Source organism: Solanum lycopersicum, chromosome 5, assembly GCF_036512215.1.
Source record: "Solanum lycopersicum chromosome 5, SLM_r2.1".
NCBI lineage: Eukaryota > Viridiplantae > Streptophyta > Magnoliopsida > Solanales > Solanaceae > Solanum > Solanum lycopersicum.
Window position 1 is genome coordinate 6,940,837 of NC_090804.1, and position 19,295 is coordinate 6,960,131.

The window sequence follows — 19,295 nt, forward strand, 5'->3', positions numbered from 1 at the left end:
TATCTCAAATCACAGAAAGAGTTTTGTTTTTAAAATATATGAGCTGAGTATATCTTTGGCAGTAGTATTGAGCACCGATATGGGGATGAGTTTATAATAATTCAAGTATCCATAAATCATGTAGTCATCATAGGTAGAAAGGATCATATTTTATAGATGATTCCTTAATTAGTGCTTTTTAGCATTGACTAGTGGATCCAGTTAGTTGAGGTGTTCTATATCACAACAAGGCATAGGATAGTTTTAGCAGGGTGGGGATACGTTGTATCATCACTTAGGTTCATAGTGACGATTGTCGGTTAGAGAAACTCCCACCACATTATATTACTTTATATGTAACTTGAGTTGTTATTGTATTTCTTTAATACATTGAGTTGTCATTTACTGTTTTAAATGTGTTGTATAAACTGCACCTTTATTGTTGGTTAACTTTGCATTTGAGTTGAGTATTCATGAGCTGAGTAAAGCTAAGGTAAGTGTTCCTTTCAGATTGTTTTCAAGCTTATGTTATGTTTGATTTTCCCTCGTATACTCATACATTCAATTTACTGATGTCATCTGATATGCATCGTTTTATTATGCAAACACAAGTAATCAAGATCAACATCCAACGCCTCGTTAATCCAGTTGAGCACCCAGAGTAAGTTTGTGAGCATCATCACTTTCCAGAGGATTCCATTTGCATTTTTTTCTAGTATTTTTAGTTGTTAGGATGATTGAGCAGGAGAGGATTCAGGCACATACAAGGGGTGTCACGTACACGGCTTCGTCAAATTTTTTTTAACAAATATATCTATATATAAAAAAAACAAAAAAGACTAATGGCTAAAGTTATTCGCAGGACACTGCTTACAGCATAATGCGGCTAGCTCAAATGGCAAACACGCTCCATTCTTGAGATGACATCACATGTTCGATTCCCGGGGGGGGTGTACTTCTGTTTCTTTTGTTCACATTTTAATCTTTTCTTTTGTTAAAATTATTAAATTTTTGTTTTAAACTTAAAATAATACGTGTCATGATTAAAAACCTACACACCTACCAAATTAATTCAAAATCTAACAATTTATTTTTATTTTTAAATTTAATATAAAATTCAAAATCTCCTATATTAATTAGAGTTTTAGTTAAATAAAAATAATGTTGACTCCTTAAATCTTTGTATTAGTATATTTTTGATTTGTCAGTTTGTTCAATTTTCCTTGCGTTCTTAGCTTGTTCATCTACATTGTTATTCACATCTCGAATCTCCACATGATGTTAGTATTTTTTAGCTATTCTATTTTTTTATTATGTACTTGAATTTTAATTTTTATTTGTTTATAATAATAGTTTTATTTTTTACTATCTACTTGTTAGAATGAAATAATTCAGAATTCATTAAATTGATTAAAATTATCCGAAATCCTCTATTATTTGATCCTCAATTGCTAATTGTGCAGATCAAATCATATTAGTCTAAATTTTTTTTATGGATAGGTATTATTCTAAAAAAAATTACAATAGTTTAAAGTCAATTTTAACGACTCAAGCTTCAACTGACTTTGAAGAACAAGTTAATGAGTCAAAAAGATATCGGCGAAGTGAAGGAATTGATTTAAATTCATTGTCGATTGATCTTGGGGAAAAATTACCTTCGAAAATATCATCCAAATGATAATTAATGCAATAAGAAGATCATATCTTCAACAAGGTCCATGCCAAGCTCGAACTCATAAGTTTCGTACCAGTCCTACAATTAAAAAAATTCATTGATTTTCTTTTTGGCCATTTTGTCCCTTAATGTTGACACTGCTTAAAAAAATCTTGTTGTACACCACTGCATATTCCCTTCATTTATTTTAAAATAAGTGATATTGTTAAAAGGATTTATAAACTAATCATGTACTCTTTTTAATATTTTAGTTAATTAGTTAGTTAGTTACAAGTTAGTTAGAAAGTAGGAATTAGTTAGAATAATTAGCTGTCATTTTATACTCAAAATAGTATTGTATATATAGATGATGTAAACACATATGTTGATATATCTTCTTCAATTTCTTCTATCGTCTTCTTCTCCATCTTCTTAAGCTCCAATAATAGAGCTTCTTTACATGGTATTAGAGCACAGGAGAATTTGAATCCCTGTGTTAATTTTTCATAGTCTTGAGAAGAGATTTCGAAGAGTCTTGAATTGAAGATCTAGTGTTTGTTTGTTTAATAGAAATTGGATATTGTTAACTGTTCAAAATCGATCAATAATGCCTTCAACTGCAGATGGAGCTTCAAGTGAAGCTCAACAACAACTTCCAGTTACAACTCCAGGGTCAATCTATCACAATCATCCTCTCTTTATACATCCTTCAGATACTCAAGGTTCTGTTCTGATTTCAATTCAATTACTGGGTTCTAAAAATTATTCTTTGTGGAGCAAATCTTTAAAACTTGTGTTACTTGGAAAAAACAAGCTAGGATTTCTACTAGGTAAAAAGGAGATGTATTCTGAATCTTTACATGATGTATGACATAGATGTAATGCAATTGTTCTAGGGTAGATTATGAATACCGTGTCTAATAGTACAGTAATCTATGGATCTGATGCTCATACAGTATGGAAAGATCTACGTGAAAGATTTGATAAAGTCAATGCATCTAGGGCCTTTTATCTTCACAAAGAAATAGTCACTCTGTCACAAGGAACTTCTTCTATGTCAATTTATTTTTTAAGATTGAGAGAGTTGTGGGATGAAGCTGAAACATTGATTCCTTGTCCTTCATGTGCTTAAAATGAATCTAAGCAATACATAGAGCATTTACAGTTTCAAAAGTTGTGGCAATTTCTGATGGGACTTAATGAGTCTTATGCTCATGCAAGAAGTCAAGTTCTTATGCAGATTCCAGTTCCAAGTGTAAATCAGGCTTATGCTATGATTATTAGTGTTGAGAGTCAAAGAACACATGGTGTAGGAAATACATCTTCCTCTGTAGAAGGTTTATCTGAAACAACATTGATGAGTAATAGGATGCCTCTTAGTTCACAATCTGGAAATGGTGGATACTACAATAATAGTAATGGAGCTTCCTCAGAACAGGAAGAGGAGTGTCTAGCTTTCATAATAATGGATATAGAAATAAGGAATATGGAGATGGAAGAACTAGTTACTCTGCAGGAAAATCACAACTCTACTGTGAATTTTGTCACTATAAAGGTCATACAAAAGAAACTCGTTACGAACTCCATGGTTATCTTAAAAAGAAAGGAGGAACATCTTCTTATGCAAATAATGCTTCTGCTGGCAATGAGTCTGGAATGTTTGATTCAGCTTTAGGTTCTAATACTAGAAAATGAGTCATCTAATGATACTACATCAGGACATGATGTGTCAATGTTTACTCAAGAGCAATATCATGAGATTTTGCAGATGCTGAGAAAAGGGAAGAGTAAAGAGGTGGATACAATGACCAATGTAGCTACTGCAGGTCTATCAGGGACATCAGGTAATTTTCAACTCTAATGTCTAATATGTCACATGTTAAGTGGATTATAGATACTGGTGCCTCCAATCATATGGTACACAACTTTAGTTTAATGAGTCAGTCCACAAATCCTGATGCTCAGGGTGGTATGAAAGTGAATTTACCTACTGGTGATCAGGTGTCTATTAGTCATGTTGGTGAATCTTTGGTTCTTAAGGACAAACTAGTAAAGGATGTGTTGTTTGTTCCAGAATTTAAGTATAATCTCCTATCAGTATCACAACTAACAAAACAATTGGAGTGTGCTGTAGTGTTTTTTCCTGATTTTTGCATTTTTCAGGATCTCTTCAATGGGAGGGTCCTGGGTATTGGTAAAGAGAATCAAGGACTGTATATCCTCAATACTGATGTCACAACAAAGCTTTCAAATGGTCAAGTTTCTTCTGGAGAATGTGCAAAGGAAGTTGCATGTAAAAGGACTAGACCTATTAGCTTTAATTCTACTGTTGATTCTATAAGTAGTCTATGGCACAAAAGACTTGGACATGCTCCTCTAAAAGTGCTAAGTAGAATAAAGGAATTGAACATTGTACCTATACACGATAATAGTTGTTCTATATGTCCAATTGCCAAGCAATCAAGACTGCCTTTTCCTACTTGTCGCGCCCCATTTTCGCAGAAAACGGATTTTGTGCACGACCTAACAACTCTTTTGGGATTTTGAGTTTGGAGTCGCCGCCTAACGAGTTAAGGCGCATTAGGGCACCTATCTAAACTAACTAAGTCTAACTAAGGTCAATGAGCCAGAGATTAGGGTAAGGGTTCAAATTACCTCGAGGGAAAGGTGTTAGGCATCCCTCGAGGTCCACAAGCGTGGGTCCCGGCCGTATCTCATGCAATCTATGTGGGGGTTACAAGTAGCAATCAAGGTCACTTCATTATTATTCATTAATATGCTTGCTAAGTGATAACAAATATAAAACAATTAAGGCTATTTATTAATTTAAACATGCGAGGCTAGATGACAGCAATAATAAACAATCAAGTTTATTTTTTATTTATTTAACATACGAGGCTATGTTATAGACAAAATTGGCAAATATTAAGCAATTAATATGTGCAAAAGTAAAGTTTGAAAATTGAGCAAGTTTTGAATATGTAATTTTTATTTTTTAAAAAAATGTTTGTTTCTTTATAGGGGTGATGCCACGATATTGTTGATCGCGCTCCTCCACCATAGAAACAATTTTGATCTGAGGTCGGTCTAAAAATAGTTTATGTTTTTGAAAAAAAATGATTTAAAAGATTTAGTTTACATGTAGGCACATAAATATTTACACATAAATGCACATAATTCTTTTGAAATTCATGGGTAGGTGGTACTTCCGAGGATGCGTCGGGTTTAAAAATTGGAACTAGACCTCGTAGTTCCTTTGACTTTCCCACTAACGATAGGTTAGGAGATAGTGCTTATAATTTATTTTCAAAATAAACAATGTCAAAATCAATCCAAAGTTTTAAAGGAAGATTGAATAATGACTTTTTAAGAGAATTATGTTACAAGTTTTGATATGAAATATTTTTAAAGCCAAGTTAAATGCATGAAATGATTCTAATTTAGTATTATTAAGAGAAAAAGAAAAAAAAATTGCATCATGAATGCGGAAAACAAATAGGATTACTAATTAAATAATATTAACTAATTTTAGGGGGAGGGCTCAAATATGCACAAATAAATTTTATTTTTTTTATGGATATGCTAAAAGTTTATTTACAACCCTATAGACATGATTTCTAGATGTAAAAAAAAACAGAGTAACATATATATGCATGATTTTATAAATGATATGAACAATTTAATACTTAGGCATAGTTTCTACGTGATAAGACAAATGAAAATTTATAATATATTTTTAACATCTAACAACCTACTAGATTATTAGGATTTGATTTTAACATTTAAAAAATTAATGGAATCTAGTTTATTATTTTTTAGACTTATTAACAAAGCATCAAACAATTGATTGGATTATAACACCTATAAACAATAATTCTAGGTGATTAAAGACAAACCTATAGGCATGATTTCTAAAAAATTTAATGAACAAGTAAGCATATAAATCCCCCTCCCCTAGACGACCCCCCAAATAAATTTATATATATGATCTTTAGAGTTACAATTGTTACAACATTCGAATAAATAAAAATAGAAAATATATATATATATATATATATACATTCAAATAAACAAATAAATCTTTCTTCAATTAATCTTCAACTTGGACTTCAAGTTTGAAACCTGTTAAAGCAGTCAAATAACGGTTGAGTAGATTAGAAATGGTAGCAATGAAAAGCAAGTTGATCCAACCTTTACTCGAACAAAAGCAAAAAGCAAGATAGCGAAGAAGAGCACTTGAATGTTTATTGAAATCTTAATGTATTTAGAGTAGCAAGAGAGCAATGAGAATGAAGAGTGATGAGAACTTGTGATTGAGAGTGTATGAGTTGTTGAGTTGATGAGTTAGAGAACTTGTAAGAGTTAGTGGATGAGCGTGAGAATTGTCAGTTGATGAATGAAGGGAGGGGTCTTATTTATATAGCAAAGAGAGGTAAACAAATAAGGAAAAGAAGTATTTTAAAGGAATCAATTAACTATACTATTTTCCTTATTATAAATGAGGACCCAATCAGAAAATTTTAAAATATTTCATTACCAAATATAAACAAGTAAGAATAAATTAAGAGAGGATAATATATTTTTTCCTTAAATAAAAAAACCAAAATATTATTTTTTTCTTTTTAATAAAGAGGAGTCAAAAACAACTTTATTCTAAATTATTTTTTACCAAAATAGACAAGTAGGAAATCTGTCAAGTTTTAATTAAGGAATACGTGAATCAATTGATATAACATTTTCCTTATTAAAAGAGAGAAACTAAATCAACAAAATTATTTATTTATTTTTATATTAACCTAAAAAAAATATAATTTCATCAAAAATAAAACAAGTAAGAATCCAATCAACTCTAACAAAGGTAATTACAATCAATTAACACTAGTAAATAAAATAGTAGGCACAATTATCTCACCAACACATAAGATTTGTCCGAATTCATATATGGTGATAAAATTGTCTTAGCATCGATTAATCAATTTTCAATTAAACAAGCAAGAGAGAGGGAAAAGAGTGAGGTTAAATAGTTCACCAATTATTATTATTTTATTACATCAAGAGGAAATAAAAATATGCCACACAATATATAAGCAATCTATACCAATTATCAAGGAACAATGTTAGCAAACCAAATAAGTCAAGAATCTAGCTCATATTCGAATAAGAAACGAATACTTTTAATGCATACAATTGATCTCAAAGTCACAATTTTGTCACCAGCAAATGGTGACCATACTATTAAAAGGGAAATGTTAAGAACTATATGTGCCTGCAATTAATCTAAAGAACTCTAATTTTACGAACTAACAACCCATAAACGATTAAATTCAAAATCTTAAGATCTAATTAGTAAGTTTTCATGATATGCATAACAACATTTATATTTTAAAATCCCAGCCAAATTATAAATGAAAGAAGAACAAGTATTATCAAAAGATGAGATAGTAAAATTAAAAGAAATGTACCCGGATGGATCTTTTAAAGATCCATCTTTTCACAAAACTTGATTTTCCAGAAGCTCTCGTCGGAGTATGCTGCTTTGTTGCTGCTTCTCCCTGCAAAAGAAGAAGAAGAGAACAGGGGAAGGAGAAAAGGGGGAGAAACGGGGGAAGAGAGGAAGAGAGGAAGAGAGGAGAGGGGCCGGCTGCTGGAAAACGGAGAGAAGAAGAGGGGAGAAGGGCGGCGGCTGCCAGCAGCTGCTGTCTCTGGCTGCTGCTGCTCTCCCCTGCTGCTGTCCAGCTGCTGGCCACAGCAGCTTCCTCGTCGGGAAGAGGGAAGAGCAACACTAGAGGGAGAAGAGGAGAGAAAGAGGGGGTTCGGGCATGGAGAGAGAGAGGAAGAGGAGCGACGGCTATGGAGAAGGGAAGCTCGCCGGAAAGAATGGGGAGAGAGAGAGAGGCGGCTGGAGAGAGGGAGGGGAGGAAGAGAGAGTGAGTTTTTTTTTAGTCATTTAGGGTATTAGAATTTAGGAAGAATAGGAGGTTAAATCTTGACCGTAGAATTTGATAAGAGATAAAGGGCTAGGATTCGATTTTGAATTTATTTTAAGATGGACGGATAAGATTAAAAGATGATGTTTTGAAATTAGATTGACAAATATATAGAATGACTAAAATTGCAATTAAAGTAGCTAGAATTGAAATGAAAGAGTGGCTATGATTGTAATAAAATTTTAATTGAAGTGGCCAGAATTGAAAGAAATTATGATAGAATAGGCTAGAATTTAAAATTTAAGGAAAGTGTAGGAATTACTATTTAATTAAAATACTACATATATTAATATAATTGAAAAATCATTTAAACTTTAAAATATTTGGAATTCATTAGTAATTTTAAAATATTTTAATAATATTTACGATAATTTTATAGAGTAAAACATACTAAAATATATAATTTTCAAGCAAAGTCGATTAAAAATTCTAAAATTAAAATACGTATTTAATCGAATAGTATTCCTAAAAATGGTCAAAGGTCGGTCAAAATTGGGTGTCAACAGCTGCCCCTTGGTTGATTGAGAAGGAAGAATGAATTGTCAGGCAACCAACGTTGACTTAGTAGCCGATTTTGTCCGACCGACGACAGATGTCAGCGGATCAATTGAAACGATATAGAGTTGAAAAAGGGTACGACCGAGACTTTGGTTTTAAGTCACCTACATATCTCTGGTTATACGAGAATCAGGTCGTGTGTAGTTCTAGATTCAAGAGCAAATGAAACTCTTAAAAATTGAAAGAGCGCTAAGGTATTTGAAAGGCACGATATCGGCTTGAATAGATAAGAATAGAGTAGCGAGAAAAGAGAGATTGAGAGGCTAGAATAGCGTGACAGATAAGCAGGAAGAGCATGATAGAGTGAGGTTTTCAACATTTGAGCAAGGGTTCGAAGTATGAAAAACGAAGAATTGATAGAGTCTTTGTTGTGATAGAGGATAGCATGATAATTGTGATCAAGGGCGATCGATCATATCTGCAAATTCTAGATAAAATGTTAGCTTATGAATAATGTATGACCAATAATGATAAAATATGAGTTCTAAATAAATGACAAAAGATGATAAGAAGCGTATTTGTTTGAGACGTAGTGCAATCCTTGATAGTCTTTAACTTCTTGAAAGATTGAAACCCATCTCTAAAGATAAACGTCAAACTCCAATAGATTGGATACTATAAAGATTATAATAATATAGACGAAAATATCTGGTTGTAAGGAGAGTCTACACGTCATATTGTAAGGCAGACGAGCATAAACATCATATTTTAAGGCGGAAAAGCCTAAACATCCTATTGTAAGGCGGAAAAGCCTAAACATCCAATTGTAAGGCGGAAGAGCCTAAATTTCGTATTGTAAGGCAGACAAGCCTAAGTGTCGTATTGTAAGGCAGACGAGCCTAAATGTCGTATTGTAAGGCAGATGAGCCTAAACATCCTATTGTAAGGCGGAAGAGCCTAAACATCCTATTGTAAGGATGAAGAGCCTAAATGTCGTATTGTAAGGCAGGCGAGCCTAAATGTCGTATTGTAAGGCAGACGAGCCTAAACGTCGCATTGTAAGGCAGACGAGCCTAGATGTCGCATTGTAAGGCGGACGAGCCTAGATGAAGAGACAGTAGGTCACAGTGGCGAGTTGAATCCGAAGATGTCTTCATGGTAGCCTGAATGATAGATGAGTAGCGAAACGATAGTGCGAGTAGTCAAGAATTTGTCGGAGCCTTTGTTTGTAAACAAGTGAACAGCCGTTCAAAAGGCGACTTTGTCTGTAATTTGCACATCTGTAACTTGTAATAAAACTTAAATGGAGTAATTAGAACATATATATCAAAATAAGCGGGGAAAATGTACACATGATGCAATTCCCATGTTGACCATGAATGTTTGCCTTAAGATCGTGAAAAAATGACATCTTAGGCTATGATGTCTAGGGCCATGATATGCAAAGTGTATCCTCAGGTCATGAAAATGTTGTCTGTAGGCCATGAAAATGTCGCCTTTAGACTATGACACCTTTGGATCATGATAGATAGAAATTAAACCATTAGGCCATGATATGATGTCTGCAGGCCATGAGGATGATGCCTTAAGACTATGACGCCTTAGGAACATGATATGCATAAAATAAGTCCTCAGGCCATGACATGAAGTCCGCAGGCCATGAAAGATGATGCCTTTGGAGGATGACGCCTTTGGGATATAAGTAATGAGTAAAGAGAGCTTATCTGTTTTTGGCATCTGTTGATACTCTTGTGACTTGATTTGATTCGGGCGCATGTAAACTTCGAGCACGATGCAATCTTGAGCTTATGCAAACTCTGGGCACAATGCAGTCTCGGGCACAATGCGATGATGCATTTTTTCGGGCACATGCAATATCGAGCACATGCAATGATGCATTTCTTCGGGCACATGCAATATCGAGCACAATGCAATGATGCACTTCTTCGGGCATAATGTAATATCGGGCACAAGCAGTATCGAGCATATGTAACGGTGCATTTCTTCGGGCACATAAAATATCGAGCGCATGCAATAATGCAATTCTTCGAGCATAAGTCAACATTGGGCATATGCGATGATGTATTTCCTCGGGCACATGAAATATCGAGCACATGCAATGATGCATTTCTTCGGGCACATAAAATATCGAGCGCATGCAATAACGCAATTCTTCGAGCATAAGTCAATATTGGACATATGCGATGATGTATTTCCTCGGGCACATGAAATATCGAGCACATGCGATGATGCATTTCGGCATTCTCGGGCATAATATAATGATGTAGTTCTTTGAGCATAGTGTGATATCAGGCGTAGGTGCAAAATGATGCAATATCGGGCATAATGTAATTTGTCAGCACAACAGTTGCTTGAGGGAATACAGTAGCTTGGGCGTCCGCCTTATTGGAAGGATCGAGTGTCATATGTCGGGCTCAAATGTGGTGATGTTGATTGTTGTGGTTGCCTTTGTATACATACCTGTATTTTCTACATTCAAAGAAAAATAGTTAGTTTTAAAGGGGGGGAGGTTGATCTGTATCCATGATTTGGCGCAGCGTGCTCCTTTGGCTTGCCATCCGCACCTCTTCGAGCGTCTGTTTTTTTTTCATAAAAAGAGGGAAAGGAAAGAAAAAGAAGAGAGAGAAAAAAATAATAATTATAATAATAGAAATAAAAATAAAAATAAAATAAGATAAATAAATAAAAAAAACTTTGAAAGATTTTGAAATTATCATTTAATAAAAGCTGATGTCGAATCTTTGATCATGTCATAGGTTGAGACTTTACAACGTCTGTCTCAAAAGTGGAGCTATCATTTAATCTTCGTTGTAAGCTGACTGCTTGTTGAGAAGAAACTTTTGGTGAAATTTTGAGTTTACTCAAAATTTCTGCCCCAGTATGAAGATGTCCACTTAGTTAGTTTAGATAGGTGCCCTAACGCGCCTTAACTCGTTAGGTAGCGACTCCAAACTCAAAATCCCAAAAGAGTTGTTAGGTCGTGCACAAAATCCGTTTTCTGCGAAAATGGGGCGCGACACTACTAGTATCTCTAATTCAGTTTCAGTTTTTGATATTATACATGGTGATGTATGGGGACCTTAAAGAGTTCCTAACTATGATGGCAAAAGATACTTTTTAACACTTCTGGATGATATGTGCAGGTATACTTGGATTTTTTTACCACACACTAAATCAGATACTGTGGTAGTTTTAAAAGATTTTATGAGCTTGGGAAGAAATCAATTTGGTTTAGGTATTAAGTGTATAAGAACAGATAATGGAACAGAGTTTTTTAATACTCAAATGGATGATCTATTCAAGGCTAATGGGATTATACATCAGAGTTCATGTGTGTATACTCCTCAACAGAATGGAGTAGTTGAGAGAAAGCATAGGTCTATTCTTGGCATGGCTAGAGCACTAAGGTTTCAGTCTGGTGTACCTCTACAGTTTTGGGGGTTTTGTGTTACTACTGCTATATATATATTGAATAGATTACCTACTGTGTTGTTACAAGGACATAGTGATTTTGAAGAATTGTTTGGACAAGTTCCTAGTCTTCAGCATCTTAGAGTGTTTGAGAGTCTATGCTATGCTACAGATCCTAAAACTCTAGACAAGTTTGCACCTAGAGTTGTTCCAGCTGTGCATATGGGGTACTCAATGACTAAGAAAGGTTATATTCTGTATAATTTGACTTGCAAATCATTTTTTATAAGCAGAGATACTGTGTTTAAAGAAGATGTATTTCCTTTTAAGGATCTTAAATCATTTCCAGATCATTTGTTTCCTGTTTTGGATCTTCCTGATAGCTCATATAATGATTCATCTGTATCAGTTTCCGATACTACTTCTGTTTCAGTTCCTAATCCTATAACTTCTATACAGTCTCAGACTTCTTCTAATATTACAGTACCCTTGGTTTCTCTCAGAAGATCTTCTAGACAATCTAAGCCACCTATATGGTTGGATTCATATGTGACTCATAGTGCACAAAATGCATGTCTATATCCTATGTTACAATATGTCTCTTACTCTAAACTAACAGTCTCATTATGATTACTCACTCTTTACTAAGAACATAGGTAAAGAGCTTCTAGTCATTCTGGTATATGTTGATGATTTCCTTGTTACTGAAGCATTTTGCGTCATATACAACAAATAAGAGAGGAATTACAACATAGGTTCAAAATGAAAGATCTTGGTGAGCTTAAATATTTTCTTGGAATTGAATTCTCTAGATCTACAGAAGGTATACTGATGAATCAAAGGAAGTATGCTCTAGGACTTGTGTCTGAGTTGGGATTAGCAGGTTGTAAGCCTTCCTCTACACCCTTGGAGTTTAATCACAAGTTAACATCTACTGTTTTTGATGAATTCACTAGAAAGAATGCTAATACAGAAGATACACTTCTTGATAATTTTGGGAAATATCAAAGACTAATAGGGAAGTTATTATACTTAACTATGACTAGGCCTGATATAGCCTTTGTAGTACAAGTTCTCAGTCAATATATGCATTCACCAAAAATATCTCATATGGAAGCAACACTTCGAGTAGTGAGATACATAAAAGAAACTGCAGGTCTTGGACTGTTTATGCCAAGCAACAAAGGAAATGAAATGGTAGCTTATTGTGACTCAGACTGGGGGACTTGTGTAGAAACAAAAAGATCAGTAACTGGCTATATGATCAAACTAGGAGGGGCACTGGTGTCTTGGAAATCAAAGAAACAAAGCACAGTATCAAGAAGTTCTGTAGAAGCAGAATTCAGAAGTATGGCTACTACCGTGGCTGAAATAGTTTGGTTAAAAGGTCTGTTCAAAGAGCTGGGAATGAATATAAAGTTGCCTGTGAAAGTATTCTGTGATAACAAAGTTGCTATTCAAATAGCAGCTCATCCAATTTTCCATGAAAGAACAAAGCATTTTGACATAGATTGTCACTGTGTAAGAGAGAAGATACTTGAAGGACTTATTCAGACACAATACTTAGGAACAAGAGAACAACAAGCAGACATACTTACTAAAGGGTTGTGCAAACCTCAACATGAAGAACTGATTGACTAGCTAGGAATGAAAAATGTATTTTTCAATTCTTAGCTTGAGGGAGAGTGTTAAAAGGATTTATAAACTAATCATGTACTCTTTTTAATATTTTAGTTAGTTAGTTAGTTAGTTACAAGTTAGTTAGAAAGTAGTAATTAGTTAGAATAATTAGCTGTCATTTTATACTCAAAATAGTATTGTATATATAGATGATGTAAACACATATGTTGATATACAGAAATTTCCAATTCTTCTTGAATTTCTTCTGTCGTCTTCTTCTCCATCTTCTTAAGCTCCATTAATAGAGCTTCTTCACAGATATTTAACTTTTTTTAAAAAAATGATTTTATTTTTCTAAACATTCTCATTTAATATATAAATTTTGCATTATAAAAGAATCATATTTTCCTTAAAAGTATTTAATCAGGTTAAATTAATAAATATATTTTATGTGATTATAAATCATTTCATTAAAGATTAATAGATATTTTAAAAATTAAATTGTTACTTCATATAAAAATGTGTTATTTTATTTATAACGATTAACAATAAAAATAACTAAATTAGAAAAAGAAAATATTTATTTTAAAACGTAACCAGTACCAAAATAAATTAAATGTCCAACTGTACCTAATTAAATTTCTTAGAAGGTGTAACACATCATTTAATCATGTTTAATACCCAGGCCGTTTTGGAATGCTGTTATTTACAAATTGAATTGAATTTGAAATCTAATCAAAAGATAATTTGTTATATTATTCTTTTAATTCTTCTGGAAAAGTAGAGATACTTATTTAAAAGTATAACTTACAAAAAATAGCTATAATTTTAGGATTATTAGATTGATATAGCTATAAGTATCATATTTTAAAAAAATAGCTACATTTTGGGTTAAAATGGTTGAATTCCATAATTTATTTTTCAATACAAAAATACATTCAAAATAATTTTCCACTAAATGAGGTCAATTAGTTATTTTAACAAATAATGCTATTTTTTAGCCCTTAAAATCCACTAATTTGGCACTTTAAAAATGTAACTGACTTATACCTTTTAGGATTTCTGATCAGTTTTATGTTTCTTTTTTCTTCATTAAATGCCTAAAACAAAAAATATAATTTCATGGTTACTATCACACTTTTGTTTCGGCATTTCGAAAAATGGAGCGAAGAGAATTGTTATGTGAATATAGCATTGACGGGATAGTATTGAAGAAATATGATTCCTATTTTGATTTAGTTGATTTGATTCCGATACAATTGAACATCAATCTTACAAAAAAGTGTATGAAAATTAAATACACAGTCGAAGTAACGACACACCTATGATAATACGTAAGTGGGTGTGCCTATATGTTTAATTGAAAATTATCAACAGTCAATTGGAGTATATCCCTTGTGTGTAAGAATTTTTTTTTATAATTATATAGTATATTCTGATTTTGGAGATACTTCAATTGAAGGTGATGTGTTGCAACTTGAATACAGTAAAGAATTAATTGGTGCCGAAGATACATTGCCAATTGTTTCAACTTTTGGCGATCAACCTTTGATAGTGAAAATTATTAAATAATTACGAACCGATCACAAAAGGAGATAATGATGAATCAAATATACATGGATAAGTTGACATTGAAGGATGTTATACAAAAATATTCAAACAAAAAATAACATATGAAACTGCATTTTTTTACATTAATACCTGCTTAGTAATCTAATTCTATGCATACATACAAGACAACACATTCAAATAAAAGATGCATTGAGACAAAACAAAATTAATGCAGGTAATAATTTGAAAACAGAACGACAACGTACTTTTAAATACACTAGAAGGTACTTAAAAATGTACAAGTATTCGAATGCAAAGTATAATGATATGTCACACTATAAATATTCAATGGTTATATATATGACACAATATACTAATTTGGAAGGTATACCCTCTACAAAGACTTATTTGTTCAACTTACACTACACTCATATGACTACACCTTACTACAATCATTTTCAGAAAACATAATGACAACAAAACTCTAAATACACTAGAAAGTATTAAAAAATGTAAACTATTCAAATATAAATGAAAGTATTAAAAATATAATTGTATACTATAAGTATTCAATAGTATCTAAAGGGCAAAAATGCTGATTTTGTGGATACTTTAAAGAGGTGAAGTTGATTTAGAAGTAATTGAATTGATTTGAGATAATGAAAGAACAATCGAAAAAGTGGGACTATTGGAAGAGAGAAGCGTGAAAAGAGGGGAAAAAAGAAATTAGGCTGAAATTATATAAAAAAATTTTAAGGTGTTTTAAGTTAAATTTGCTATTTATTCATTATATATAACAATAAATTATAAATAAATTATAATATAGCTATATTATTTTAATATAGAAGGTAGTTTGCCATTTTCTGTAGATTTTCCTATTTAATATCATAATTAATCACGTATAAAAAATAATTATGTATAACTAATTTTTTTCAGTTAATAAATAATGATATGAATGAGTTTTTTTTCAAACGAAAATGTTATAGTTGTACTAAACTTTTAACGAAAGCAATAAGTCTTTTTTCAAAGTTGAAAGATTTGAACTTTTTCCTACTATTAAATAACAAATTACTATCATTTTTATTATTGCCTTTGGTTACTGTAGACACACAAATTTTATTGGATTTAATTCATACAAAATTTGGATAAAATCCATGTTTATTTGGGTTGAATAATTAATTTGGGTTTTACAAATAAGTAAGTCCATTTTTATTGAATTCAAGTCCAAGGTCCATTTCACCTTGAAGCCCAAACTCATGTCATGTGTCATAGTGACTAGGAATCCGAAACCAACAAGGTGACGCCACATGTCAAAATGAGGTGTTAGTCCCAGTCAAGTGCAAGAACCAATTATAGTATGCCAAGTGTCAAAATGACATCCTTTGGAAAATCATATGCAGCATTATCCACCCCCTACAACTATAAATAGGGGATGAGCATGACATTCAAAGGGATCAAAAAAAAAGACTTCAACAAGCATTCTGCAATTGGAGAAAGCTACAACATCAACGACATAGCTCTTTGAAGGAGTGATCAACGGAGTTTTTTCCGGAGATCAACTTACAAAGACGAATCACTTTCGACGTCCCAGAGATTGACAACATATCAAGGAGGTCTACATCATCCTACATTCGAGAAATACGCTACTGAAGGACCTTGAACCGTGGATAAACTTAGGAGAGAGAATCAAGAGAACAACGACCAAGTTTCAAAAGGAGAAACAATCTGCTTCAGTTATTGCACTATCTGTCCAACAGTTGTAAGACATGATAACAAACACTATCAGGGCTCAAAATGGCGGAACACCACAAAGTTCCTTGTGTTACTCCAAGCCATATACCAGACGGATTGATTGTTTATTAATGCCAGCAAATTATCAACCAGCAAAGCTACAACATTTTAATGGCAAAGGGAACCCGAGGCAGCATATTGCCCACTTTATTAAAACTTATAGCAATGTTGGAACACATGACGACTTTTTGGTAAGACAATGTGTTCGTTCGCTGAAAGGGAATGCCTTCGACTGGTATATTGACCTGGAACACGAGTCCGTTGATAGTTGGGAACAACTTGATAAGGAATTTCTCAATCGTTTCTACAATACTCGTCGAACCGTAAGCATGATGGATTTGACTGACACTAAGCAATGAAAGGACGAGCCTATGGTGGATTACATCAATCGTTGGAGATCGTTCAGCCTAGACTGCAAAGATCGTCTTTCTGAAATATCTGCTGCGGAAATGTGCATTCAGGGTATGCATTGGGGACTTATATACATACTACATGGAATCAAGCCGCGAACTTTTGAAGAACTTGCTACACGAGTGCATGACCTGGAGTTGAGCATCTCAAGTCATGAGAATCCCCAAGTCAATATCCAAGGGAGGAGAGGCGACGCTCAACCTTGAGGGAGTTAGAGGCAAAGGTCTAACCATTTCCAGATTCAGATGTACCTATGATTCTTGAGGAATTACTGGCTAAGAAGGTTATTGATCTTCCTGAGTCTAAGAGGCCTGAAGAGATCAATAAGGTTGGTGATCCTAGATATTGCAAGTTTCATCGCGTCCTTGGTCACCCGACAAGTAAATGTTTTATCTTGAAGGAGAAAGTCATGATGTTGGTAAGTGAAGGAAAAATCATCATTGACCAAGATGAAACAACGGAGGCAAATTGTAATGACCTGTTAGTCGTTTTGAGTAGTAGAGTTTATTTCTGGTAATAACTGTCTGGGTCGACGGATCCCACGACAGACCGTCATGGGCACAACGGACCATCGAGGGTGTCTCGTTCCAAAACACGTAGTATTAGGGGATCGAGTGTCACGAACCGTCACATAGTATTAGGGGATCGGGTATCACGAATCGACACATAGTATTAGGGGATCGGGTTTCACGAACCGACACATAGTATTAGGGGATCGGGTGTTACGAACCGACACGTAGTATTAGGGGATCGGAGTGTCACGTTCCGACACAAGAGGAATAAAGAGAATGAATCTTGAATTATGATAATATACTCAAATTAATGAACCTATTTCCCAAATGAGTATGGTATGGAGGCTTGAGTCCTCATGGGTGTATTTGGCGTTATTATCAATGATTCTTGTACTTGTTGCTGCTACCTGTTGAGTTGGCCGATGATATCTACTCAGTACTTGTGTTTTGTACTGACCCCTACTTGTATGTTTTCTCTTTGTTATTTGTGGAGTGCAGCAAACGTACCATCGTCTTCAACTCAACCGCAACTCTAGCCAGTCTTCATCACGTCAGATTTCAGGGTGAGCTATTGTTTCTAGCTTGGACTGGATCTTCTTCTTCACGTCTTGATGCCTTGAAGTTCTGGCATGGACTAGCTGTTTAGTTATTTTAGCTTCTTAGATACTCTTAGATTTAGTAATTTGAGGATAGATGTTCCTGTGATGATGACTTCCAGATTTTGGGGAATGATAACTATTGAATTTTAGAAGTTATTAATTGTTTTCGTTAATGAGTTTTAAGTCTTCCGCATTATTTTCTATTTATTATGTTTTAAACGTTGGGGTTTAGATTGGTTGGTTCGCTCACATAGGAGGGTAAGTGTGGGTGCCACTCACGGCTCGTTTTGGGTCGTGACACAAATCATGCTAGTGTAGCACCAAATTAAAAGAAGTGCTCAAGGTCACCATTTATTCCAAACGCCACCTTTTTGCAATTTGGAAGTTTATCGCCTCTTAAAGTTGATGTTCCAAGGAAAACTCTTGAGGGTTTACTAGAGATAGACAACCACAAGGAAAATGAAGTTGATGGTTGGACTTTGGTTACTCGTAAAAAGCGGAGACATCAAGCAGTTCTTAGGATACGACTTCCTAAGACAAGAGCGACAAGGAGAGATGTGGATAAACTACAACTATCAAAAAGTGTCAAGCCTTGTACTATTCGAAAGATCAATGGTCCTTCATCGCAGAAGGTTCGAAGGCCCATTACATTGGATGAATTCTTTCCTTAAAAATTCTTTTATGGTAGTTAAATTGGTACAAACATGTTATTTCCAGCACAGATAAAACAAAGGGAAATGAAGGTGAGCATAATCCAACAATAACAAAAGAACATCAAAGTGATGAAAAAGTTGCCCCATGTTGTGCTACAATATCCTTCACAGATGATGACTTGTTTTTAGGGTCTAAGCTACATAATAGACCCTTGTTTGTTGTAGGGTCTATTCGAGAACAACATCTCAATCTCATACTAATCAATGGTGGTTCGACAGTCAATATCATGCCAAAAGTTGTTCTGAAAAATCTTCGTATCTCTATTGATGAATTGTGCAAAAGTAACCTAATATGGATGATGAGCAACCAATTTTTTGATATACTCCACGTAAATGTCAAAAAAAAGGACAATCACCGCTAGAGGAATGCACTCAGCAAGTCCAGCCACCGAGGAAGGAACTTAGTCACATAACCCTCTACCATTTGAAGGAGAAAATGACTATCCCTGTCGCGCAAATCCCGTGTGTCGCTTTGGAGCCCTCCAAAGGCAATATCCAAATTGGTAAGATAAAAGCGAACTTTGATCAAAAGGTCTTCACATTGTTTG

The 19,295-nt window shown here is 33.8% G+C and overlaps 1 protein-coding gene across 1 annotated transcript; it reads left to right on the forward strand.

Annotated features, from left to right (window-relative positions):
* Nucleotides 1-2,822: 2,822 nt before the first annotated feature.
* LOC138348471 (uncharacterized) lies at nt 2,823-4,180 on the forward strand. Its single transcript, XM_069297670.1, has 4 exons — nt 2,823-3,188; nt 3,309-3,477; nt 3,528-3,682; nt 3,797-4,180. The coding sequence occupies exons 1-4, from the start codon at nt 2,823-2,825 to the stop codon at nt 4,178-4,180; spliced, it is 1,074 nt and encodes a 357-aa protein (XP_069153771.1).
* Nucleotides 4,181-19,295: the final 15,115 nt, after the last annotated feature.

What these genes read in the sequence shown, in the direction of transcription:
- LOC138348471 (XM_069297670.1), top strand. Translation starts at nt 2,823, where the DNA reads ATGGGACTTAATGAGTCTTATGCTCATGCAAGAAGTCAAGTTCTTATG. An exon ending in AGGTCTATCAGGGACATCAG is followed by an intron (nt 3,478 to 3,527) that starts GTAATTTTCAAC and finishes AGTGGATTATAG; the next exon opens with ATACTGGTGCCTCCAATCAT. An exon ending in TGGTTCTTAAGGACAAACTA is followed by an intron (nt 3,683 to 3,796) that starts GTAAAGGATGTG and finishes TGCATTTTTCAG; the next exon opens with GATCTCTTCAATGGGAGGGT.